Source organism: Cervus elaphus, chromosome 21 (assembly GCF_910594005.1).
Source record: "Cervus elaphus chromosome 21, mCerEla1.1, whole genome shotgun sequence".
NCBI lineage: Eukaryota > Metazoa > Chordata > Mammalia > Artiodactyla > Cervidae > Cervus > Cervus elaphus.
Genome location: NC_057835.1, coordinates 5,733,709 through 5,758,361, shown reverse-complemented (window position 1 = coordinate 5,758,361; position 24,653 = coordinate 5,733,709). Strand labels below are relative to the sequence as shown.

Here is a 24,653-nt window from a genome sequence, read left to right as displayed (position 1 = left end):
ACTGTTGGGCCACAGCCAGTGCCTGGCGTCCAGGTGGGGGATTCTCCAGAACCAGATGCACGAGGTGCCTGGGTCAGGCACAGCCTGAGGATCGAGAACCCCACCCGCCTGTCAGGCACCCCAGAAACCAAGCTCTGCTCCTGAAGGGGGCCCCAGGCCCCGCCAGCAAACCGAGTGGATGGGGTCAGTCAAGCACCCGGCCCCCTAGGGCCTTGCAGCGCAGCCGCCGGGAAGTGGGCGGGTGGGCTGTGGGGTGAGCCTCCTGCCGGCCTGGGCATCCCGTGCCCAGTCCTGTGACTCAAGGCCCCCCAGTCACCGAACCTGCTCTTCCTCAGCAGCTGCCCTGACACTTCCTCACACCCCCAACTCTGAGGTAAGACAGCCGAGAGGCCACGTCACGGCTCAGGCTTTCAGGAGCCCCAGGAGCTGCCCTCCCCTCCCAGTAACGCGTGTCCCACTGGCCCGTCGCCTTACCAGCAGCCCGCACTGCACCCTGCTCCCCAAGGCCACTCAAAGCCCCCACAGCGGAAGGCCTCCACCTGACTGGGGCCGTGGGCGCCAACAACCGAAGCAGCTTCCGAGCACCCAAACCAGCTTCCCCTGGTTCCGAGGTCTGACAGGGCTTTCACGCCCATGGTTCCCAAGAGGACTCCCCCATGACACCTCTTCCTAGGGCGCCCCCCAGACCACCCCTGGCCTCCACGAGAACAGGCCCCTCCAGCTACTGCCTGCTTAGGGATCACAAGGCAAGGAGCTCGGGGAGCACGCCCACAACACCGCCGGCTGGGAGGGCCTAGACAGAGCGGGTGGCACGGCCACGGCCCCCGGACAGTGGGAAGCAGGGAGGGCTGCAGGCAGGCGGAGAGTCTGGGCCCGCCCTGTGCTGCCTCGAGGCTGGTGGAAGGCTCACACCTGGCCAGCAGAAGAGAACCCGCCAGACCGCCAGCGACCGGCCTGCCGTCTCTGGACACCATCTTTTCTGAACATCAGCCTGTCTGAGCTGTTCCCTTGGTGACGCCTATGATCCTGGAGACGGTGAGACCACAACAGCATCAAGAGGACTGAGGAGGGGCGCGCAGTCCCCAAGGGCCGCCAGGAGAAACTCCTCCACCTTCAGGAAGCAGAGGGATAGCTACGCGGCCAGAGGTGCTCCCAGAGGGGGTGCTCCCAGCAGACGCCAGGGGCAGGGCAGCTCCCACTCTGGACCCACGCGCCCTGCAGAAGGGCCGGGACCTGAAGTAGAGCCAGCGAGACGCTGCCTGCAAAGAGACGGATGGAAGCAGGCATCATGGCAGGAGGCTGGGCCCCTCACCCCACCCAGACCGCAGTTCGCAGGGGAAGACCCAGGGAGGGCTGGCTCTGGCCAGCTCAGGGGGTGCCTCCTTGTCAAGAGAAGTGGGGACCCTCTGCCGTCCACTCCCTACAGAGAATCCACAGTGCCCACCGTGCAGCAGAGCCGCCAGGCACATCAGCCCTAAGGAAGAAGGAAGGAAAATGACCTGCCCACCTTGCCCAGCAGGACGAGACCCAGGCTGGGCCAGACGGGCACCAGGCCTGGGGGCCTCTGCCTAGGAGTCTGTCAGGAAGGACAGAAGAGGGGCTCAACTCTGACATCAGCCTGGAAGACACGTGGCTCCAACCCACAAAGACAGCTAGAAACACACTGCGACCTCCCCCTGCCCCGACACCTGCCCCAGCACCCCAGATCTCCCCCTGCCCCTGCAGGCTCCCTGCGCCCCCAGACCTGTGTCTCACCCCTCACCGGAACACCGCTCACTGCCCACCCTGGACCCACTGCATTCAGTGCCCTGGCAGCCAGCAGCCGCAGCCGGTCCCAGCCGCGGACCTGCAGGTGCAGGGCGCATGCGGTGACCGGGCCTGGCCCTCCTGCTCCCACCCACAAAAGTACAAGCGAAACATCAGGACAAAACCTCCTGGAGGAGGCAGACGCCCTACCCCCAAGCTCGCTCAGTGGGAGCTGCCAGGGACCGCAGCCCCCGCGCTCTAACAAGCTTCAAACGGAGGGTGACGGGGATCGCAAAGGATGAATTTTTATGAGTCTAATAAATCACTCCACTTTTCCTGCGCTTGATGGCTGCCAGCACCTCAAACGGTGGAAAAGCCCTGCCGCGGTCAGGCAGCTCGGCCGTGTCCCCACAGGCGCCACACAGGAGGGGACGGGCCGCCGAGGCCCCGCCCGGCTCCCACGGCACCCGGTTCTGCCTCCGGACCAGCCCTCCTGCAGGCCCCCAGGAAAGGCTCGGGCAGCCCGTGGAGAGGCTCTGCCGGACTCCGACACACAGAGGGCCCACCCCTGCCTTCCAGGCCAGAGTCCGCACAGGGGCCCTGGGGAGAGGGGTGGCCACGTGGACACGTGCTCGTTCACATATGCGCTCGCTCACACACGCGCACTCACTCACACGCAGGCATAGGAGGCCCTGGGGAGAGGGGTGGCCACGTGGACACGCGCTCGCTCACACACACGTGCGCTCGCTCACACGCAGGCTGTGGATGCACGTCAGCAAGGGGGAGGGACGCCTGTCCCTGAGAGGGTAGAGGCAATCTTGGGTCGCACCCCGCGAGACTTCCTGTCTCCTGCTCTGGGGACCAGCCTCAGCGAACACCTGTTGTCACCAAATCACAACAGCAGCCCAACCAGGCTGCACGCCACCCGGCGGCCGGCGGCACCAGAGGAGCATGGGCAGCAGGGAGGTGACAGACAGCCCTGTTGCCGCCCGGCCCCGCGCGACACCATCCCACGCTACCTGGTGTTTAATGACGATACTATCGGCCAGAGACACACATTGCCGGGACTGTCAGGGCCCTATTAGAGGGAAGATTGAGACCCTACTCTTCTCAAACTCACTCAAGCAGCACAAGCCGCCGGCTCCTGTAATTATCATGCGCGAGCCATCGATCGCAGACGCCACCCTGTCCGTGTGAAACGGGGCAGCATGCTCCCCGACAGTCTGTGCATTGCGGGGGCAGGTCTAAAGGAGGGAGGAGGGGAAGGGAGCACCTCCCAGCCCCCACCCACCTGCAGGCCCAGGGCACAAGGGGCAAACTCGGGGAACAAGGCCCACAGGTGCAAGAGACAGCCACACCCCAAGGCCAGGCACCCCAAGCAAAGGCAGGGAAGGTAGGATCCAGGCCAGGCAGACAGCCCACCCCGCCCCCCCACTCCCCCAGAGACAGGGCCAGGCCCGAGCAGGCAGAGAGCAGTGTCCAGACACGGCTGGGCTCCCCACCGGCCCCCTGGAGACCAGGCGGCCCCTGCCCGGGCTGAACCAGGCTGTGCTGGGATTACGCACCTGCGTGCAGAGGTCCAAGGCCTGACTGCCCAGGGGACCAGGGGCCGGCCAACACCTAGCCCCGCACTGGGTCTGTGGGCACATGGTCTCCATCCTCACAGGACGGCAGTCCTTTCTCACACCTGTGTCCGTCCATCTGGGAGCCTGTCCCAGGCAAGCCAGGAGGACAGGGAAGTGGCCTGGGGGGGAACCCGCCCCCTACCAGACTGAGACCCTGGAAAGCCAGAGCCCTAGGGAGCAACAGGGGCTCCCAGGTCCACTAAGGGAGTGGAGGGGCCTTGTCCACAGCCCACTGACAGCACCAGGGCCCCCAACAAGCCAGGTCAGCTGAGGGGCCAAAGCCGATCCTGGGAGGTGAAGGCCCACCCCACCTTGGCAGTTTCTGCTGAGGTTTCTGGTGGCAGAAAAGTGCCCACCAGTCCTACGTGGACAGAGGCCCACGTTCCAAGCATGAGCGACAGGGGATGCGGTGCAGAACATGCCTGCCCTCCCCACGGGGCTGGCCCAGACACTAACCGCCATGCCACAGGATAGGCGCCAACCAACATGCCCGCCTCCACCCCGCTCACCCTCAGGGACCCTATCCTCACCCACGGGGGGGGGACCGAGGGGGGGCCCCCAGCAGACACAGGGTGTGCCCCCAGAAGTGTGACAGACAGCGGGCCTCAGTCGTCCCCAGAAACCCCAGTCCCACTACATGGCCCAGAGCCGGTGGCCCGCGCGAGGACAGCGCTCCTGCTGGCCACAGCCTGGCCCCTCAGGCGCCTGGTCCAGCTTCCTCAGAGTCGGGGCCAGAGACGGATGCTTCTGAGAGAGACTGGAAATAACCCCGCTATAAAAAGCAGTGACCACGGAGAGAAAACCACGTGCGCCCTCACAAGTGCCAGGCTACCCGGATTCTCCTGGCCACTCCCCCGTCCTATCCGGTGGCTGGAGGGGCAGAGCTGTAGCCCAGGGGCAGCAAGCAGGCCTGAGGGCACCTGGGCACAGGGTAGATCTGGCCTCACTCAGCCCTGGAGCCAGCCTGCCTGGCCAGAGACGGGCCAGAGAGAGGCACCGTGGCCGAGGCGGGAGGGCAGCAGAGCCACTGGGGCTCACGGGCCAGAGGAGGCCCGCTGCCAACCACGGAGGCAGCAGGGGGGCAGCACAGGCTGGCCAAGAAGGGGACCAGGGGCCCCCCACCCTCAGCTCCGGGCCCGCAGGGAGGAGCCTGGGCCTGGGCCACTGCAGGGTCCTCCAGTCCTGCTGAGGGACAGTTCCTAGGCTCCACTCGCAGAAAGCGCGCTACTGGGGCCAGGGTAAGGCTGGGGGCGGCTGTAGCCCCACACACCTCTGAAGAGAGGGCCTCGGACCTCTGAAGAGAGGGCCTCGGGCCTCTGTGGCTGCCATGGGGGAAGGAGGGGTGGGAGGTGGCAGGAACAGGGAGGAGGGTGGGGAGGGGGTCTGCGAGGCACTGTGGGGGCTGGGGCTACCCCGGGCAGGGAGGGAGCCGGGCAGGCAGAGGCCCAGAGCAGAGGCCTCCCAACCTCAGGGTGGTGGGCACCCCAGGTCGGTCTGCCCGAGGCTGGTGGACTCTCCAGAAGAGGGCGCCGCCTGTCGTGAGGCTCAGCCCTGCAGTCGGCAGCCCAGAAAAACTCAGCAGATAAAGAGAGGGAGGCAGAGGTGCCTGGAGGGAGGGGAGGCCGTCCCTCACTGCTGACCCCCCGGTCACAGCGCCCGGCAGCAGCACAGTCTGCAGGAGCACTTGGGATGCCCGGCCTCCACACGGGTGCAGACGAGCAGAGATGAGAACACGTGGTGCTGGTGACTCGCTGCACAACGTGGCTTCAGCAAAGCTCACCCCGGACACCCTGGGAGCCGTGGGCCCCCGCCTGATCCTCCCCACCCTCCCACCGTCCTTCCCAGACTCTATGGTGGCACCAGGGCTAGGGAGTTTGTGTTTGCTCACAGGGCCAGGGCCTGCCTTCCATCTCCTGCATGCAGTGAGGTACGTACGCCATCTCTCCCCCAACACCCCGAGCCCCACCGCCCACCCCACATACCTCTGCCACCCGCACTGACTCAGGACCAGGTGGCTGAGCCGCTGCGGCCGCTGTGTGGGCAGCGAGCGGCTCTGAAGGCACCCCTGACACGAGTCGCCCTGCACCTGCGGGACAGCCTGGGACAGACGGGCTCACCCCTGGACCGCACCGAGCACATGCTGCCTCACAGGACGCCCCCTGCTGGGTGGCGAGGCCATTTGCTGTCAGCCGCCGGGGGCCCGCCCGTGCCCAGCGCTTGGAGCAGCGGCCGCTGTCACACCCAGCGCCACAGAGAGCATGCTCCGCACAGGCCACCACTGATGAAGAAGGGCAGTCAGGAGGACAGTGGCCAGAGCCCGGGGGTCTGCACAGCCTGTGGCACACCATGAGAAGAAAACAGCTCCAAACTGACTCAGAAAGCGCAGCGCTCCAAAGGAGGACAGCAAACAGCCCGCAAGTGTGGGGAGCTGGGCCCTGCACCAGGCCCACAGCGCCCAGAGGCCCAGTCTGGCCCCCCAGAGGCCCTGCCAGACGTGCGGCTCTCCAGGCCGGAGCGGTCGGGGCTAGGGCCGGCCCACACCAGGCTGATGGCCCAGGCACTGGGTCCCCAGACTCTCAGACTCTCCTCAGCCAGGCAGGCAGGAGCACCAGGAGGAGCACCACCTGGGGTGTCCCCAGGCCCCCACCACCCAAAACCAACGCAACGGGAGGGAGTGAGTGCACCATGAACCAGGCCCCGGCCCAGCCCCACATTGCAGATGCCCGGGAGCATGCTGGCTCCCTCAGCACACCTGGGGGTGGCCCCTGAACAGCTGCAGCAGGTGAGGACAGGCCCCCAGAGAACACCGGCTCAGAACCCTCCGGGCATCTCCAAGCACAGTACCCGAGGGTCAGCTGCCAGGGGCACAGGAGGTGGGGAGGACAGCAGCTCGCTCCCATCCACACAACCCCACAGAAGGGACCTGCCACCTCCCTGAGCTGGACCCCTGTCTGGACGCCGCCCAGACTGATAGCGGCGGGACTGCAGACTCCTGAGGACCGCTGGGTGCAAGATGCCATGGGGCCGGGCCTGGGAGAAGACACGGAGGCAGAGCAAGAAGCACCTGCACGTCTCATGGTCAGAAGCTGATGGATTTGCAGTTGTTGCGCACAGCTATAGACTGTATTTGCAAACCCCATCAATTCTATGCATTAGGACCAAACCTGCAAACCAGAGGGATCCCTGGGAGCACCGAGGGCCCTGGGCCACACAAGTGATGCTCAAGTGGCACCAGAGGCCCCACTGGGCCAGGGGGCCTTCTCAGCCTGGGATCTGCCTGGCAACAGCTCATCTGGGGAGCCCAGGCTCACCTCCCACAGACACCAGAAAAGACAAGAAGGCAGGAGGGCCACTGAGAGCAGAGGGCCCCGAGGACCCCAGCACCTGTCCAGGGTCAAGTGGTCTGCCCAGACACTCCGACAGCTAAAGAGGCGCAGTCCCCCTGCAGAGGAATACCAGGACCCGCCTTCCCAGGACAGCTGAGCCCTCAGCTCATGTCCCTCCCTCGGTAGAGTAACCCGTGGGAGGCCAAAGCGTGGGAAGCAGAGGGTCTCACCTCAGACCCGGGGGAGGCCCCCGCTTGGGGCCTGTCCTGAGCGGGCTCCATTCGTGCTAATATGCCCCCACAAGGACACAGGGCTGGTGGGGGGTGACCAAAGGGCACAGTCCTGAGGGATCCAAGCAAGCGCACCAGCGCCCACCACCCACCAGCTCTGGGGCGGCAGTTCTTCCTGCCCAGGACCCCTTCCACCACCCCACAGGGAGAGACAGGGCCTCGGGTGCACAAAGCTGGGGGCTGTGTGGCACCAAGTCCTGCTCCACCCCACAGGAGCTGCAGGAGCAAGCGCCCAGAAGCCTGAGCCCCACCGGCCCGGCCCCCACGCCCCCTGGAGCAGAGACCCCTACCCTCCCCGGGTGAGTGCCAGCAGAGGCCTCGGCACACTAGGGCAGCCCACAGGAGTGTGCGCTGAGGCGCTCAGCTCTCAGCCAGACCAAAACTGATGAAAACCATCAAGCCACGATTCAAGAAGCATCACACACCTAAGCAGGATAAATAAAACGCACGGGAAGCACACCATCATACACCTGCTGAAAACCAGAGACGGAGAAAACTCCACAGCCAGATGGGGACAGCAGACCCTGCAGGAGAGCAGGGCCAGCCGGCAACAGCCAGGTCTCCCCCTGGAGCCCTGCAGCCTCCCACGCAAAATCACTCTCCAGAGAGGAAGACTTAAGATAACCGTCCACGGAGAACAACGGCCCCCAGCACAGCTGCACATCACCAGAAATCTCAAGAGGTGTTTCTCGGCAGAAGGCAAGGAAGGAGTGAAAAGAGATGGGAAAATAAATACGTAGATGTCTGGGTCAAGGCTGACCATACACAACATTTTCTAGGGTCTAAAACACATGGAGAATTAAAATCATGGTAGTTGCAGCATGTCTGATGGAAGAGAAGAAAAAAGGGGGATGGTGCTCTAAGTTTCTCATGCTGTCCAGGGAGGGGTCAGACGGCAATTTCCAAGACTCAGCAAGACTCAAAACAGACTCAAAAACATACAATACAACCGAAACAAAAATAAAAGGAAATATAATAAGCTAATGGAGGAAAAAACGGAATTTAAACATATACATACAAAAGAAGAAAAAAAAGAAAGAAAAAACACAACAGGGACAGTAAAGAAGCAGCACATAGTAAGGGCCTGGACCTAAACCCAAATACACCCAAGCTGTGGTTTGTTGTGAACATACGAAATCTTTTCTTACAAGGACAACTTCAGGTTGCAGTTAAAATGCAACTATTTGCTGATACAAAAAAAGAAATCTAACCGTAATACAAAACGGCTTTTTTTGGACTGTTTACAATACTTTGTGCTGTTTACTTATAAAAGTAAACACGTTTGCATACGTCACACACCAACATTTGCAGAGAGAGAGAGAGAGAGAGAGAGTGTGTGTGTGTGTGTGTGTGTGTGTTAGTGGCTCAGTCGTGTCCGACTCTGTGCAGCCCCATGGACTGCAGCCCACCAGGCCCCTCCATCCACGGGGTTCTCCAGGCAAGAGTGCTGGAGTGGGTTGCCATTTCCTTCTCCAAAAGGAACTACAGAAAGAAAGAAAGTGCATTTGCTCAGTCATGTCTGACTCTGCAACCCCACAGACTGCAGCCCACCACGCCCCTCCATCCATGGGGTTCTCCAGGCAAGAGTGCTGGAGTGGGTTGCCATTTCCTTCTCCAAAAGGAACTACAGAAAGAAAGAAAGTGCATTTGCTCAGTCATGTCTGACTCTGCAACCCCACAGACTGCAGCCCACCAGGCCCCTCCATCCATGGAATTTTCCAGGCAAGAGTACTAGAGTGGGTTGCCATTTCCTTCTCCACGTATGTATGTATGTACACAAGTGTATATGTACGTGTTTTGCGACATTAACTAAAAGGAAATTGGCCTACATATACTTACTTTAGAGAAAGTAGACTTTAAGGCAAAAAACTGGAGATTAAAACAAAAAAAATTTCATAACAGTAAAAATTCATTCCACCAGGGAGATGTAACAATTCTAAATGCTTTGCACCCAGTAAAATAACCTTAAAATAAATACTAATACAAAAGTGACAACTGGAGACATGAACACATTCACATGCTCAGTGGAAAGTCTCCACACTCTCTCGGGGACTGTAAAAAACACAAGTCTTCCCTGCCTCTCAAAATCAGGCAGTTTACCACAGGTTTGAACAACACAATGAATACAATTCTCCTTAGAGCCCCAAACTCATCAAGTGGAATCATTCTTTCTAAGCACACATAAGAGCTTTACCAAAGTGGACCCTAAACCCCCGCCAGTGAAGGTGGGGAGTGGTCATTTTACAAAGAATCTCAAAAGCCTCAGGGGTTTAGAGATGAAGGAATACCTTCTGAATAACCCTGATAAAAGAAAAAATTACAACAAAAATTAGAAGTTTTAGAGGAACACAAAAATAATTAACTTGCAGAAGACACCTAAGGCTATGCTCAGGGGGGAGTTTATAATCTTACATCTGCATATTTCAGAAAAGAGAGGCTAAAAGCAAACGTCCAACCATCTGATCCTGGTGTGCTGTGTCCAAGTGCAAGTGCACTGGCCCGTCCGGGAAGCTCTGACAGCAGCCCCGCCGGGGCCTCCGCCCCCACTGCTGGCCCCGGGGCACTGTCTCAGAGCTGGCCAGGGACACCTCCAGCCAGACCCACCATCAGGGCAGCAAGAGAGGCAGCGTGGCCCTGCAGCCCAGCACCTGCTCCCTGCCTTCGCAGCACAGCGTGGGGGCAGCAGCCTGAGTCAGATTCAGCCAGGCCCCCCACCCCTCCTGGCATCCTTCCTCGTGAAAACACGTGGGGTCTCGAGAGCCAGGAACAGAGCGCTCCCCGGGAGAGGCGTCTGCCAAGGTCTATCGGAGATGCCATCTGGGCCCAAGTTCAGGTCCCCATCCCGGTGCCCCCAGCTCCACGCCAAGAGGGACAGGAGAATACCTCCAGCCCAGAGCCTGGCTCTGAGTCTCAAGAGGGAGGGTCCATCGCATCACTGCCCGCCCTGCACAGGGCCTGGCCAGGGTGTGCAGAGGGGTCTGGGGATATTGTGTGGAGGAGTCCGGGGCGGGCTCTTGGACTGGGAGCCATGGTGGTCATGCCTGCTCCTCCCACTAAAGCTGGAACCTGTGGGCAGGACCACTCCAAAGTCAGCGACCATCCCTCTCCCAAGGCCGGCTCCACAAGGTCCACCCCGGGGACACCCCCACCATGGCCTGCGGGGTCTCCCTCCCTCTCACAGCTGGCCCCGGCAGGAAAGAAATCCGCCCAGAGGGCTCAGGCTGACACAGCCCTGCCTCCCAGGCAACTCCCAGCACCAATCCCCAACTGGGTCCCGAGCCACGGCCAGGCCGTGCTGCCCCAGCACACCATCCACATTCATCAAGACGCCTGGGGACCCTGCCCACGAGCCCCCAGGGCCGCAGTCGTTGGGAACACCGCCCCTCCTTCCCAGGCAGGAGCGGGTCCCAGGGCTTCAGCTGGCGTCACGGCGGTGCCCTGGCTCCAGGAGCTCACAGCACCCCGGGAGGCCCACGCTGCCGGGTACACACAGCACTGCGTGCACATGCACACGCTCCTGCGCCAGCCCTGCCGAAATAATTAATTAGCACCGCCGTGACAGACGTAAGCCGGGAAGCCTCCGACATGCCTAATAATTTATGCAAGGCTCAGGATCGCTGCGACTGCCTTCTGCAGGGCCTGCTTCAGCGTTTTCCTTTTTCCTTAGGAAAGCAGGGCTCCGGATGGAACAGCTCTTGCGCCCTTTGTGGTGTCTGCGGCAGTAAAACTGATAACCCATCGGCACCCCAGCAGGAGATGCTGGATCACAGATCGCTCCAAAGTGGGAAAGTCCAGCAGCCAGCCAGTCTAGCGTCCACCAAACCTGCTCTAAGCACCTGACCGCCCCGCTCCCTCAGCCAGCACAGAAACCCCCAGGACGTGGGAAGAAAGCAAGCCAAGGTCAGCACCAGCCTGAAGGCTCATAGCCAGGGCTTTCCGCACCTCGGGGAGGCCCCAGGACAGGAGCACAGGTGAGCACGGGGACACCTGGGGAGTCCCCCAGGCCTGTGTCCCCTCTGTGCCATGGCAAGCCTGCCTCCTGGCCCTCCCAAAGCGCCCCCGGAGGGTACTAGTGATGAAAACGCTACTGACAAATGTGGAGGCCCAGAGCAGGCTTCGCTCTGCTCCCTCTGACCACTGACCGCGGCCTGGAGGCCAGCGAGGCCAGGCACGGGGCTGCCCGGCACGCAGCAGTGGGTTCTGGGCTGCCTCCGAGAGCCATGCTGCAGGGCCCCTGCCTGCTGGGCACGCCTGGTCAGAGGCGGGGTGGGGCAGGGCCCTGTCGGGAGGGGCGCGGGCCTGGTGAGACCGGAGGGGCAGGGAGGGGGCAGGGAGGGTGTGGAGCGGGTCTCCTGTGCATCTGGAGCCATCAGGCCACGGAGGAGGTTAAGTGAGGACAGCTTTGAGGATGCCCTTGGCTCCCCGGGCACTGCCAGAGCAGACAGTGGGCAGGCGGAGCACTCCCTGTGGGTGTCCACCCCAAGTCCCTGAGCTGGTGCTGCTTGAGAGGAGCCCTGCAGAGGCCCCTCAACAAACTGAGCTCCACGGGCCAGTTTTGGCACCCAGGCAGCTGAGGGCCTGCTGACCTCCACTGGCACAGGAGGGCACCCCAGGGACCTGGGGACAGCCCGAAGGCAGGCCCTTCAAGCCCAAATGACCCAGCGGCAGGGGAGGCAGCCCCAGGACGTGCCCTCAGTCAGCCCACAGATGGGCCACCAGGGGGCTGTGCGCCTCAGGGACCCCCAGCCCCCACAGGCCCCTGCTCTGGCCTGGGGGAGGGCAGAACAGTCATCCAGGGCCTTGGTGAGGAGCCCAGGCACCAGCAGGGAAAGGCGGCCAGGGTGGGGGCCCGTGGGGGGCTTACACGGGAGAGACTCCCTGACAGCTTCCTGGACAAACTCGGACACAGGGATCGGGGGCTGCAAGGTGAAGACTGGGCAAGGCCCCCACCTTCTCTGCTGGTGACCGAGGACGCGTGGCCACCCCACTGCACCCACAGACAGGCGGCGCAGATCTCCCAAACAGCACAGCTGGCACGGCAGACTGAGGGAAGGCCCCGGAGGCCCTCAGACCCACACCTGGCTGCCCCCGGAAACCTGGGCCCTTCCTGTCAAACACGGCCCCGTGGCTGTCTGCGCACCCGGGGCTCCGGGCAGGCGGGCGGGCGGTGGGGGCTACGGCCGTGTGCCCACTGTGCTGGGCAGGTGAGGTGGAGGAGGCCAGCCCCCAGCAAGCCCCGGGAGACGAGGACACCACTGCCCATCCAGTCGCCTGCAGCTTTTCCCTGGCCCAAGAAGCAAACACTTGCTGCTCCAAGGAAGCCCCCTTGCAGCCTGGAGCCAAGTGGCAAGTGCAGCGCGGGGTTCCCGTGGCGCCCGCTGCACCCTCTCTGTACACAGGGAGTCAGGGTCCGCGGTACACACGGAGCCTGTCACCTCAGGGGACCTGAGTCAGAGCGCTGGGCCCAGTGTGGCGGGGAGGGGAGCCCCAGAGCGGGCAACCCCAGAGCGGGCCCTGAAGCCCCAGGCACTGGAAAGAGCCCACCCTCAGCACACTCCCTAGAAGCTCTCTACTAAAGGTTCTCTATGCTGCAGCCTTCTCTGGGGTCTGTCTGCCCTGAGGCAGATCAACTGAGGTCTCCTGCAACCAAGGTGCAGGTACTCCCCAGGGAGCTTGGGGAGGGCAGTCACACGGAAACCCCCAGGGACCACCTGCCCCTCCCCCAGCCAGAGTCGGACTCTAGGCCCAGGGACTAAGGGGAGGGTCTGAGGGCTTGGCCCAGAGCCAGGAAAGCAGGGCAGAGGCAGGCAAGAGAGAGAAAGTAAGAGGCGGAGTCAGGCTGAACCTCCAGTTCAGCCCCCAGGCGCAGTGTCCATGTGCCTGCTGAACAATGCAGTTTTGAATTCAATTAAAGCGATTATCTGTTGTGCCAAATAAATTGTGTACAGCATATATCCTGCGGCACTTTACACCTCCGGGCTCATTATTCCCTAACTGTTTCCTCCTGTTTATGCGCTCTCAAATTAAATTGCTGATAATATGCGCCAAAATAAAAAATGAGCGCACCTTGTCCCAAGAAAATTGATTCTCCCTTTTCCTGAGCCGGCGATTGCCAGGTTTTATATACTCTGTTCCTGGTGATCATTAGTAATTCAATTTTCTTTTTATTAGCCCCCTTATCTGCTGAGCAATATAGTGGCAGAGCTGACCTCTTTCGCACGGGTAAATGTTTAAAATCTTTTCCCTGATTAATTTTGCCAGTTAAGAAAAAGAGGAGAAATGGCCCGGCTCTTAGCCATCACAATGAATAAAGCTTAATGTTGATTGTGATGGAATTTCTAATGCCAGGGAAATTGATTGAACGCGGCAATTACACTGCAATAGTAACTCAAGGGAGATGGGATCGCTTTCTCCTGGCCGCAGCCTTTTGGTTATTTAAAACAATCCAATTTGCAAGGATAATTATGTATTAGTGTTTTATCTGCCACTTGAAATGAACAGGGGAGTTTCGATACTGGCCCAGCATTAGCAGGTTATTGCTGCAAATTACTTGATATCTGCTTTCTTTCACATAAAGAGGAAATTAGGCAATCAATTACCAGAAAAAGGTGGACGAAGAATAAGAGGGGCGAGTGCGCCCTCTTCTGGCCACCGGGCTGCACAGCAGGCCTGGAGGGGGCCCCAGGGCTCTCCCTCCCCCTCCTCAGCCCTCCCAGCCTGGGCGAGCCTGCTCAGAGGAGGGCTGCACCTGGCACTAAGGTCTGTGCGGGGAAACAGGGCAGAGAAGCAGATAAAGGGGCCGCCCCTGCAGCGATGTGGACACACGGACACACACACAGCTGCTCAGGCCCACCGAGGGGGCCAGGAGGGGCTCACCTGCTCATCCCAAGCACCCACAACACTAGATAAAAGCCCCAGTCCCCACAGAGCTGAAAGGGAGGGAGCCGGGACGGGCGGGGAGCAGGATGGGGCTGCAGCAGCTGGGGAAATGCTGCCCCTCACCCCTGCCCCCACCCCAGTCCTCACACCTGCCCTCATACCCAGTCCTTACCCCTGCCCTCACCCCTACCTTCACCCCTGCCCCCACCCCTGCCCCCACCGCTGCCCTCACCCTGCCCTCATACCCAGTCCTCACCCCTGCCCTCACCCCAGCACCCTGGTCTCCACACAAGCCTCTCCCGCGAGGTCCCTGCCATCAAGTCTGGGGGTAAGGAGCCCAGCCCTGGACCTGGAGGTCAACCCTCACCCACAGGCCCACCCTGGCTCCTGCCCCTCTGGCCCCGGTCACTCCTCGGGCCCGGACACGGCCGCCTCGTGTCCCCGAGCATGCTTCCGTAGGACCCCTGCGCCTCCCCCCTCCCCAGTGGCTTCCCAACAGGATCCCCTTTCCTTACTGTGGCCCGGTGTCCCTTCCCCCACTCCAGGCGCGCCTGCCTCCAGCCTGAGCCTCACCTGCCTCCAGCCTGAGCCTCTCCCGCCCTCCGCAACACCCAACACTGCGCAGGACGGGCGTCCACTCCTGGGCGAGCGAGCTCAGCCCCACGGCAACCTCGCCTGCACAGGTGTGTCCCCTCGCTCTCGCCTCTCCTCACATAGGTGGGTTCAGGGCTCAGAGGGAGCGCCTCAGACATGCCCCAGGCTGCCTGCCTGGCCAAAGCTGCCCCCCACCACCCGTAGCTCCTGAGACACCACCGCCAGTTTCCTTTTCCGCAGAGCCCTTCTGCTGCCTGAAAGCAGTTTTTCGACCTGTTTACAAGCACCCAAGGAGCTTTCTGCGTCCACCGTCCACCTACACACCCCGGCCCCGGCACGTGGGGGACCGCGGGAGCCAGCACACAGCACAGCACAGAGGTGCAGCGCATGGAAGGCTGAGGGGTGGAGGACACGTGGGGGGAGGAAGGGTGGCTGAGCGAGCCTTCTCCAAGCCCCCCAAGAGGAGCCTCTTCGCAGCTCCCCCTCCCTCTCCCCTGCAGGGCGCAGTCACCACGCGTCTACAAGCTGATCTGTCCGCCTCCGAGCAGGGAGCGCGCGAGGCGCCGCGGTCCGCACCCCACACCCCGTGGTGTCCACGGCCTTGCTCCCCCTCCCTTCGAACAGCAGAGCACCCTGCCAGCAGGAGCAGCCTCCACCGTCCCCAGCCTGCCCCCCCACTCTGCCTGAGGCCTAAAACGGGACCATGCGGTTCCCAAGTGCAGGTGCAACTCCAGGAAGGACACAGGCCGCCTCCCCCTCGTGGCCTGGCACCAGATTTGTGGCCCCGTCAGCCCCTCACCCTGTCCACCCTGCAACCGGGTAAGCATCCTAGAGTGTCTCCAGCCCACAGCCCTGGGATGCTGCCCACGGGCCCCTGTCCCACTCCCTGGCTCCCCGGCAGCCCCTCGGCCCATGGTGCCTACAGCACGGCCGCAGCCAGGCTGTTTCCAGGTCTGGGGCAGCCCTCACCCCGACCTCCAAGCCACCAGAGCCCTCCAGCCTAGAGCAGGAAGAGCGGGCCCCCAGGACTCTGCATGGACAGTCAGCAGTGCTAACCTCCCCCCGACCTGGAGAGCGCTCTCAGCCCACGGCACAGGATGACCTCTTCGACTGCACGGTACTCCTTCCACGGGGCCCAGGACACAGGATGGCAACCATCTGCCTTGGGCCCATCGGCCCGCAGCCCAGGCTCCGTGGGGCAGGGGCAGCACAGGGCTGGCAGGGACACAGTCGAGGCCAGCGTTGGTCCTTGCGTCAGGACCCAGCACCCCAGGCAGCAGGAAGGCCACCAAGAGACCCAAGGCCTGTCTGCCACTACCGTGCCGCCCTCAACACCTGCCCAGCAGCTGCTCCACACACACACTGGCTTCCAAGGGAGCCCAGTGCCTGGCAGACACCCACCAGCTCCCCCAAGGGCTCTGCTGCCCCTGCTGGGACACCCTCCCCAAGCCCCCTCCTACCACGTCCGTCATTCAAGACCTGCGGAAACACCACCTCCATACAGGACCTCTCCTGGATACCCTCTCTCCCTGCTCGTAGCAGGTTACTAAGGAAACGCCCCAGCACCTGGCCGGCTCGCATGCAGGCCCCAGAAGGGCAGGGGGGAACACCCCCGCCTTGGGGCTCTGGGACCCCCAACTCCGGGGTGGCCCCCTTCCCACTCCCAGCCCTGAGCACCATCACCTTGCGGCACCTTACCTGTGGGACAGCTCCGCCTGCAGCTTCTCCGCCGACAGAGACAGCACCGTGACCGAGAGCACCCAGACAGGGGCCATGCGGCCCGGCAGACACTCACCCTCCAGAGAGCACCCCGGCCCCTCTCCCAGCTGCCCCAAGAGGCCCCAGCTAGCCTTGGGCTCTCGGCGGGCTCCCCAGCCCCTGCCAGCCTCTTAAAACACGAGGCTGCTCCACTTGTTCTCTCCAGTCAGTCCCGCAGCCAAGGCCCAACCCCCAACCCAGCAACCAGAAGCCGCTGACAGGCTCCCTCTGCTGCCACCGGGGTGAAATCCAAGCCTGCTGGGACCCCAGGACATGCAGCCAAAGGAGACTGGGTAAAAGGGAGGCTGGCGCCCTCTCTGCCCCACGCGGCCCTCCGCCTGGGCTCCCAGGGCCCACGCTCTCTGGCCGGCTCTGCACAGGTGCTGAACGTGGTCCCGGACCCCAGCTGGGCCCTGAGCACCAAGGCGGCACAGTCCCTGGAGCACAAGCCCCAGCGGCAGTGCCCAGGACCAGATCCCTGGCGCATCCGCAGGGAAGCCCCAGCTGCTCTGAGCAGACACCCAGGACCAGCACGCCGGAGCACTGCCATCGCCACGGCGTGGGGGGGGGGGGGGGGGGGGCGGTTGCCAGGGACTCACTGAGAGGGCAGAGCAACCCCTCCCAGGCCCGCTCAGGCCTTGAGAGGAGGAAGCAGCCCACAGGGAGGGCAGTGAGGACAGGAGGCAAGGGTCCTGGGCAGCACCAGCCAGGCCGCCCCTCCCTTCAGGGCTGCCTGCCTGCCACCCTCTCATCCCCTCCCCACTTCTGCCAAGATGATACGGCCATGTGGGCATGGAGGGATGTGCTGAAGAGGCTGCATGCGCCCGCCTGGCAGCCTTTCCCCGGCCCCAAGTGCAGCACACAGCACCCCAGCCCGGGCCGCCCACTGCCCACCAGGCCAAGCAGCTCTTGGGCCACGGCCTGGCAGCACAAGGTGGACGGGGACCATGGGTCCCAGCGGGGAGCAGAGCCAGCACAGGCCCAGGGGGCCCCTCTTCCCAGCGTACCTTCCTTGGAGGGGAGGTAGGCACGGCCGGGAGGCAGAGAGCACGGCCGGTGCTTGGTAACCGGCATCAGCCCCTTGTTGGGAGTCTTCTTCGTAACGGGGCTGCTCTTTCCCCGGAGGGCCTGCTTCCGCCTCAGGCTGAACTGACTCTTGGCCATGGCAGCAGGTGGCGGGCTGCTCTTCTTGTCCCCAGGAAGGCTGCAGAGACAAAGCAGGTAGCTCTAGCAGGCACCCTCCCTGTCTCGCCCACCCAGATCCCAGAACCAAGGGATCAGCCCTGGCAGGCAGCCAAGCCCCAGCAGGGTCTGGCCCCCCCACTTCGCTTTCCCACCTGATCGACCTCAGCAGCTCGCTGCCCGTCCAACTCCCCCCAACCCAACCCACCCCACCCTACCCCACCAGGCTCCCAGCCGCAGCCCTGGAGGACCCCAGAGCCAGGGCAGGTGGAGGGCGGAGGAGCGCAGCCCTTGACCCCCACCAGGTGTTTCCAGGACCACTTTCTCCACCTCCCTGGACAGATGAAATGAGGCCCCACGTGGAACTGCGGAGAAGGAGAGGAGGCAGGCGTTGTCCCAAGGAGGAGCTGCCATCAGCCTCATGGCTCCCCTCTCCACACTCACTGACACAGAGGCTGCCAGAGAGAAAATGCGAAGAGAGGAGAGCATGGAACCCAAGTGGTCCAAGATGGCACCCATCCAGGAGAGCAGGGCCCAAGGTCAAGGTCAGCGGTGGGAAGGACCTCTGGAGTGGGACATCAGGCATCTGGCAGCCTCCACAATTAAGTCCCTGACCCTGAAGCCCTGGGCCACCATGCCATCTTCCAGCCTCTTCAGGACCTAAGTGGGTAGAGGGCGGGGAAGCTGACATGCCTTCGGTGAGGGAGTGAGTCACTGTCACCTGGCCACCTTTCTCCCGCAGAGACCCTGCCCCTAGCCTGGACACAAAGCTGTCCATCCACCATCCCGCGAGCCGAGAACGGAAGCCACCCCAGCAACTTCTGGTCTCTCGCCAACAAGGGAAAGGGAGGGCTTGCTGGCGCCACCTCCGCCCGTCCCCTCCCCATAAACTGAAAAGGACAGCAGTAAGCGCGGCCTCATTCCTGCCGGACATGCTGACGCATCACAGGCCAAGCTCCATCATCAGGCCCCATCGGGGCAATGCTTCCTCCCTGCCTCCCACACCCCTGCCCAGACAAGACCCGGGGGGGTGGGGGCAGGGACCCGCACCTGGCACTGCCCCGCCTCCGGATGATCTTGGTGCGGCTCTTCACTTTGTAAGCTGAGAGCGGGGTCTCACTGAAGACAGGCTGCAAGCTGCTGGGTTCCACAGCCCGTCTGTCCACTGGGGGAGACCTAGACGGGACGGGGGAGAGTTGGGCGGCACGGTCCTTGCTGCCAACCTCTGACTGCCAACGGAAGGAGGAGGCCGAGGAGGCCGAGGGGCTGGAGGCCTTCCACTTGTACTTGCTGGGGGAGGCCCCAGGCATGGAGGACATGGCAGACCTCCTGGGCTTGGCGTCTGGGTCGGCTCTGAGCTGTGGCTTCTCCGTTCGTTCTGCTGAAGCAAAGGGGGCCTTGCACATGTTCTCTGCCACCGCCCTGGGACTGAGGGCCCGCCGAGAGGCCCGAGGACCCTTCGCCGAGGCAGCCACCCACTTGTAGTCGTTCTTCCGGAACTTGTTGGTTCGACAGGACGCCAGCATCGAGGGCTCCCTGGTCTGCCTGGGTCCAACAGCAGGTCTAGCTGGGCCTACCACCAGGCCAGAAGCGGCAGACGGACCTGAGAGGCTGGTGTTCACGCTCCCGTCCCCACGGAGCTGTGTAACACAGCTGGCCACAGAGGGCGAGCCCGCTTTCCGGCCTAGGGCCATGCCGCCTCGCTGAGGCAGGCTGGAGGGCAGGAAGCGGGACTTTATCGCAATTGCACTCTCACTGACCGTCCGCCGGGGCTCCAAGGGGCTCTCACTCATGCTGCTCATTGACTTCACTACCCGGGGCTTGCCAGGCTCCTTCTGGCAGACGAGAACGGGGTCCTCTGAGCTGCAGCTCCCCTTGGCTCTTCCTTGCCTGGAGGGCTGCCGCTGCCCACCGGGGGGCTCACCCTCACCTTCCTGAGGCCTGTGGTCATTCCAGGGGGTGTCCTCGTATTCTTCCAAGGAGGTCCGCAGGACCCCCGCAGTGCTGGCCGAGCCTGGCTTGGACGGTGGTTTGATCTTGATGACCATGTTCTGATCTGGACTGAGCTGCACTTGCCTCTCCAGGACGTACTGCTGCGGTTCAGGACCCTGGCTGCCCCCGGCCCTGAGCGGCGGCTGTGTGGCACCATCGCCGGGAGGGTCCGAGGAGCCCAAGGGCCGATTCACGAGGGAGTATTTCTTGCGCCACACAGGCCCATGGTTTGCAGAGAAGCCCCTCCGGCTCGGACGAGGGTAGCGAGCACCAAAGATCCTGCTGCTGTTGTAAGTGGGCGGCTGCCACTGGGACTTGGCGGAGGTGCCCAGGGCAGCGGAGGTGCCCGGGGCAGAGGCACTGCCATGGAGGCTTTTGTAGTCATCGATCAGACCTGAGGAGGCAGGAGCATAGACTCTGTCAACCGGAGGGTGAGGAAAATCAGGGAGAATCCCCTGGAGGGACATCAGCTGACCAAACACCCTGTAAACCCCACTGGACCCTGCCAAGTCCCAGTACAGGAGGGGCAGCCCCTGGGCCTGAGAACCACTCACAGTCAGCCTAAATCCCCCAGGCCAATCTTTCCCATGAGCCTCTTCCCATCAATTCTACTTCAATCCTATCTCTGGCTGCTTATCCTTACAATGCACCCCTGTGGCATAATATTCCCTATTCACCAGAGATATTATACTGGATTCACAATCCTCTGAGGCGAACTGTCACCCAGCATGAAGAGACCAGCAAGGCCCATGCTGCAGAGCCTCAAGAGAGACACGGAAGTCCTCTGGCTTGCCCACAAATACAAAGAGGGCAGGGCTGCACCTTCATGACCTCCCTGCCTGGCACACACAACAGCGAGTGTAAGATAACTGACACCCTGGGTACTCAACACGTGACAAGAATGTCACATCATCCTTCGACAAGAAAAGAGGCCTAACATTTAGATTTCCAGTGCAGGGGACCACCAGGTGCCTTTCCAAGGAAGCCCCTGGACAGCGCTGTGCAGGCAGACACAGGTCTCAGCTAGAACCACCCAAGCTGTCACAACTTAGCCAACAAGCCCTCCAGTTACAGCACTCCCCCACCATATGTCCCACCCCCAGGCCCAAAGAGAGTCACATCCAGACCTGGTGACACCTCAGGGTAGGTATGATAGAGAGCCAGGAAGTGGCTGGTAGATGGGCTCAGCACAACTGAACTCTTCCCAATACACACTTCCCAGTTCTTAAGTCTTCTCTTTGTGGGAAGAACCTTTAAAACGATTTAAAAAAAAAAAATACAGCAAGCCATCTCTCATGACTCAGTTGTAAAGAATCCATGTGCCAATGCAGGAGACACAGGAGATGCAGGTTCAATCCCTGGGTCGAGAAGATCCCCTGGAGAAGGAAATGGCAACCCATTTCCTTCAAAGTCCTGGCAGACTACAGTCCATATGTGCTCAGTCGCTTCAGTCGTGTCCGACTCATTGACCGTAGCCTGCCAGGCTCCTCTGTCCATGGAACTCTCCAGGCAAGAATACTGGAGTGGGTTGCCATGCCCTCCTCCAAGGGATCTTCCCCACCCAGGGACCGAACCCGCGTCTCCCGTGCCTCCTGAACCACAGGCGGGTTCTTCACCGCTTGAGACATGGGGCAGCCCCGGGCTATGGTCACTGAGGTCGCAAAAGAGTCAGACACGACTTAACGACTGAACAACATGCCGTCTTAGGTCTTAAAATGGAAAAGTTTGGAAAAATCTGAAGGTCGGGGATTCTGGGCCAGGAATATAAAGGAGAATGTGGCTGTAAGGAGGGACAAAGGCATCAAAACCGGGCGTACGGGGAAGAGATACACACCCCTGGCCCCGAGCGAGGGAGCGCGCCGGGGGCGCCGAGGCCGCGCACGCCCGCGGCGGCGGGGAGGGTCGCTTCCTGCCGGTTACTAAGCGACAGCCAGGCCGCCAGCGGCCGCAGCGCCGGTAACGCTCGCACCCGCCGCGGAAACCCGAGCGGGGCTGAGCTGGGCCTGCCGGGAACGCCCCTCAGGGTCCCCAGGACCCGGCCCGACCCCACCCACCTCCCCACCGACCGGACCCGGCCTCCGACACGCGGGTGGGAGCGGCCCCCTTCGGGGAGGCAGGCAGGGGCCCTCTGTGAAGCGAGGGATAGGAAGGGGACGCGCGACCCGGGCCCGGCGCGACCCACCCTGCAGGAGGCGGATCTGCCGCCGTAATTGCTCCTTTTCCTCCATCTCCGGAGTCCGCGACGCCCGGCCAGGCCCCCGCGACGTCATCGCCGGGCGACCGTTTTACCGCGGGCGGGGCGGAGCGCTGGGAGGCACCGCGACTGCGCACTGCAGCCGGGCCCCGGGCGACCGACGGCCGGAAGTGGGGCCTCGGGAGACGTGCCGCCTCGGGAGACTTGCGCCCACGCTCTGGCTGCGCCTGGAGGGGCGGGGTCACGCACGCGCAGTGCTGGGGGCGGAGGTCACGTCACTACGGAGCGCCGGGAAGTCCTTTTTCGGCGCCTGCGGAGGGGACGCTGCGGCGGAAGTTTTGCGCCCTGAGGCGTTCTGGCCGGGTTCTTCGCCGAGAGCGTTCGTTCCCTGTGGGTCCGGGGCGAGGGGCAGAGCCGGGTACTCCACGCTACCCACAGCGCAGGTCCTTCCGCGTCGAGTTAGGCTCTGGGGCCTCTGCGGGAGTGAGCCGGCGCGGCGAGGGTCCGTGCGGCTCTGTTTTGGGGCGGCCCGAGACAAGGGAAGGGACGTCCGGGTTCGAGAGGCACTGCAGGGACGCGTTAAACCTCTGAAAGCGTGAAAGACTGTGCTGTTTCCGTAGAAACAAGTATGAAAACAGGTGTATACATCACTGTATAGAGCTGGGGGGTGTGAAATGACATGGCCGCTGTGGAAAACTAATGTTTCCTCAGAAAGTTAAAAATAGACGCTTTGACCCAGCAGTCAGATACTTCGGGGTATATACCCTGAAGAAGTGAGTACACGGACTGGAACATACGCGTGCGCCAACGTTGGGTGAAGCATTATTTGCCATGACAAAATGTAGAAATAGCCCAAGTGCCCATGAGGGTGAATGGGTAAGCGGTGTGTATCTGTACGATGGAATAGGATTTAGTCCTGAAAAGGAATGTAGGACTGGTCCGTGATACAGCGTAAACGAATCTCAAAAACAATGAATGAAATAAGTCAGCCACAAAAGGACAAATAGGATAAGATTTCACTTGCATGACATATCTTGAATAGGCAAATTTGTAGAAACATCAGAGGTTAGGAAGGGTTGAGGGGAGGAGAAACAGGGAATTAATGTTTTTTTGGCTAGGGAGTTTATGTTTGCAGTAATGAGAAAGTTTTGGAAACATATAGTGGTGATGGTTGCACAACGTTGTGAATCTCCTTAATCCACCGAATTGGACACTTAAAAATGACTATATGAGGACTCCCCTGATGGGCCAGTGCCTGAGACTCCAATCTTCCTACACAGGGTGCCCGGCTGCAGTCTCCGGTCAGGGAACCAGATCCTGCATGTCACAACTAAAGATCCCACATGCCACAACTAAGACCTGGCACAGCCAAATAAATAAAAATAAATTTTTAAAATAATTATATGACAACTTACGTACTGTATATATCTTGTTCAATCGCTAAGTTGTGTCCAACACTAGGACCCCATGGGGTACAGCACGCCAGGCTTCCCATCTTTCAGTATCTCCCAGAGTTTGCTCACATTCATTTCTGTTGAGTCGGTGATGCCATCCAACCATCCCATCCTCTGCAGCCCCCTTCTCCTCCTGCCTTCAGTCTTTCCCAGCATCAGGGTCTTTTCCAGTGAGTCAGCTCTTCGCATCAGGTGGCTAAAGTATTATAGCTTCAGCATCAGTCCTTCCAATGAATATTCAAGGTTGATTTCCTTTAGGGTTGACTGATTTGATATCCTTGCACTGCAAGGAACTCTGAAGAGTCTTAAACACCACAATTCAAAAGCATCAGTTGCTGCTGCTGTTAGTATGTATTTTACCACAATAATAAAAGGCGGACACAGTGTATCTGCAGCAGACCTGAACAATAGGAAATGTTGAAGGAAATTCTTCTAACTGATGGGGAATGATACAATATGGAAACAGATCTTTATGTAGAAAGAGAACAGGAAACGTTTTAGTATTAATAACTTTTTAAAAAGTCTCACTTTTTATTTTCTCCAAAAGATAGTTACAGCAAAAATAATAAAAACATGGGTTTGTAATGTAGGTAGAGGCAAAACATGCCAACAGTGATGCAAGGGGTCACATGAACTGTGTCTCCTGCAGGTGAGGACGCAACCTCCAGCCTGCCTCCTAGGTCAGCGCCTGCGCCCGCCCCAGGGAGTTAGTGTTACTCTACTTAACGTGCAGCAGTGAGCACTCTGGAGTTTCTTAGCGGTGGTGGTACCAGGCAATAGAATGACCCCTGCACTCAGGCTGTGGGACAGGGTGAGCCACGGGTCATGCTGAACACTGTGTGAGACCCTTAGGCCTTGGCAAAACTCTGAGGGCGGGGTATGGGAGTTCCCAGACAATGAAATGGAATTTCCCACCAGGGGTCGTGAAAAGCACTTCTTTGGGCTGGTGCTGTTTTGGCTTCTGAGAATCCTGCAGCCATCACCTCCTGAATGCGCCAGGACTGGCCTGCGGGAGGACGGGCAGCACATGCCCACTTAATACCACTGACCCTCTTGACAGTCTGCTGTCTGCCATCAGGTGCTAGCTAGCCACAAAGTTAATAAACCCAGGTGATGCCACGTGGAGCAGAGATAAGCCTAAATGTCATAATTTAGGGCACCTCATAATTTTGGGCTTCCCTGGTAGCTCAGCTGGTAAAAGGAATCTGCCTGCCATGCAAGAGACCTGGGCTCGATCCCTGGATTGGGAAGATCCCTTGGAGAAGGGAAAGGCTACCCACTCCAGTATTCTGGCCTGAAGAATTCCATGGACTGTGTATAGTCCATGGGGTCACAAAGACTCAGACATGACTGAGCAACTTTCACATAATTTTGACCAAACCAATGAATGTTTACCTCACTAAGTTTTAGGGTGATTTATTAGTACAAATTGATGGATTCATTGGTCTGGCATTGAACCTATTGTCTTTTGTGCCCAAAAAGCTCTCTGCTCCTGGACTTTAGTCCAAGAGTGGCAGAGGGGAGAGCCCAGCCCCTGGCCAAGAGGAGGTGAGGTTTGTAGATTTGTCTCCTGGAGTTGTGAAACTGTAAAAACTGTAACTAGGATGTAAGTG

The 24,653-nt window shown here is 60.9% G+C and overlaps 1 protein-coding gene across 1 annotated transcript in view; it reads right to left on the bottom strand.

Moving 5' to 3' along the window:
- The window catches only part of ZC3H3 (zinc finger CCCH-type containing 3), a 62,210-nt gene extending 40,421 nt beyond the window's left edge, over positions 1–21,789 (bottom strand). The window contains exons 1-3 of the mRNA XM_043879609.1: positions 21,575–21,789; positions 18,451–19,786; positions 17,226–17,422 (exon numbers count right to left, since the gene is read on the bottom strand). Coding sequence (XP_043735544.1) covers positions 17,226–17,422; positions 18,451–19,786; positions 21,575–21,662 — 1,621 coding nt within the window. The 5' untranslated portion in view covers positions 21,663–21,789. The remainder of the gene's footprint in view (positions 1–17,225; positions 17,423–18,450; positions 19,787–21,574) is intronic.
- Between the last annotated feature and the right edge of the window lie 2,864 nt (positions 21,790–24,653).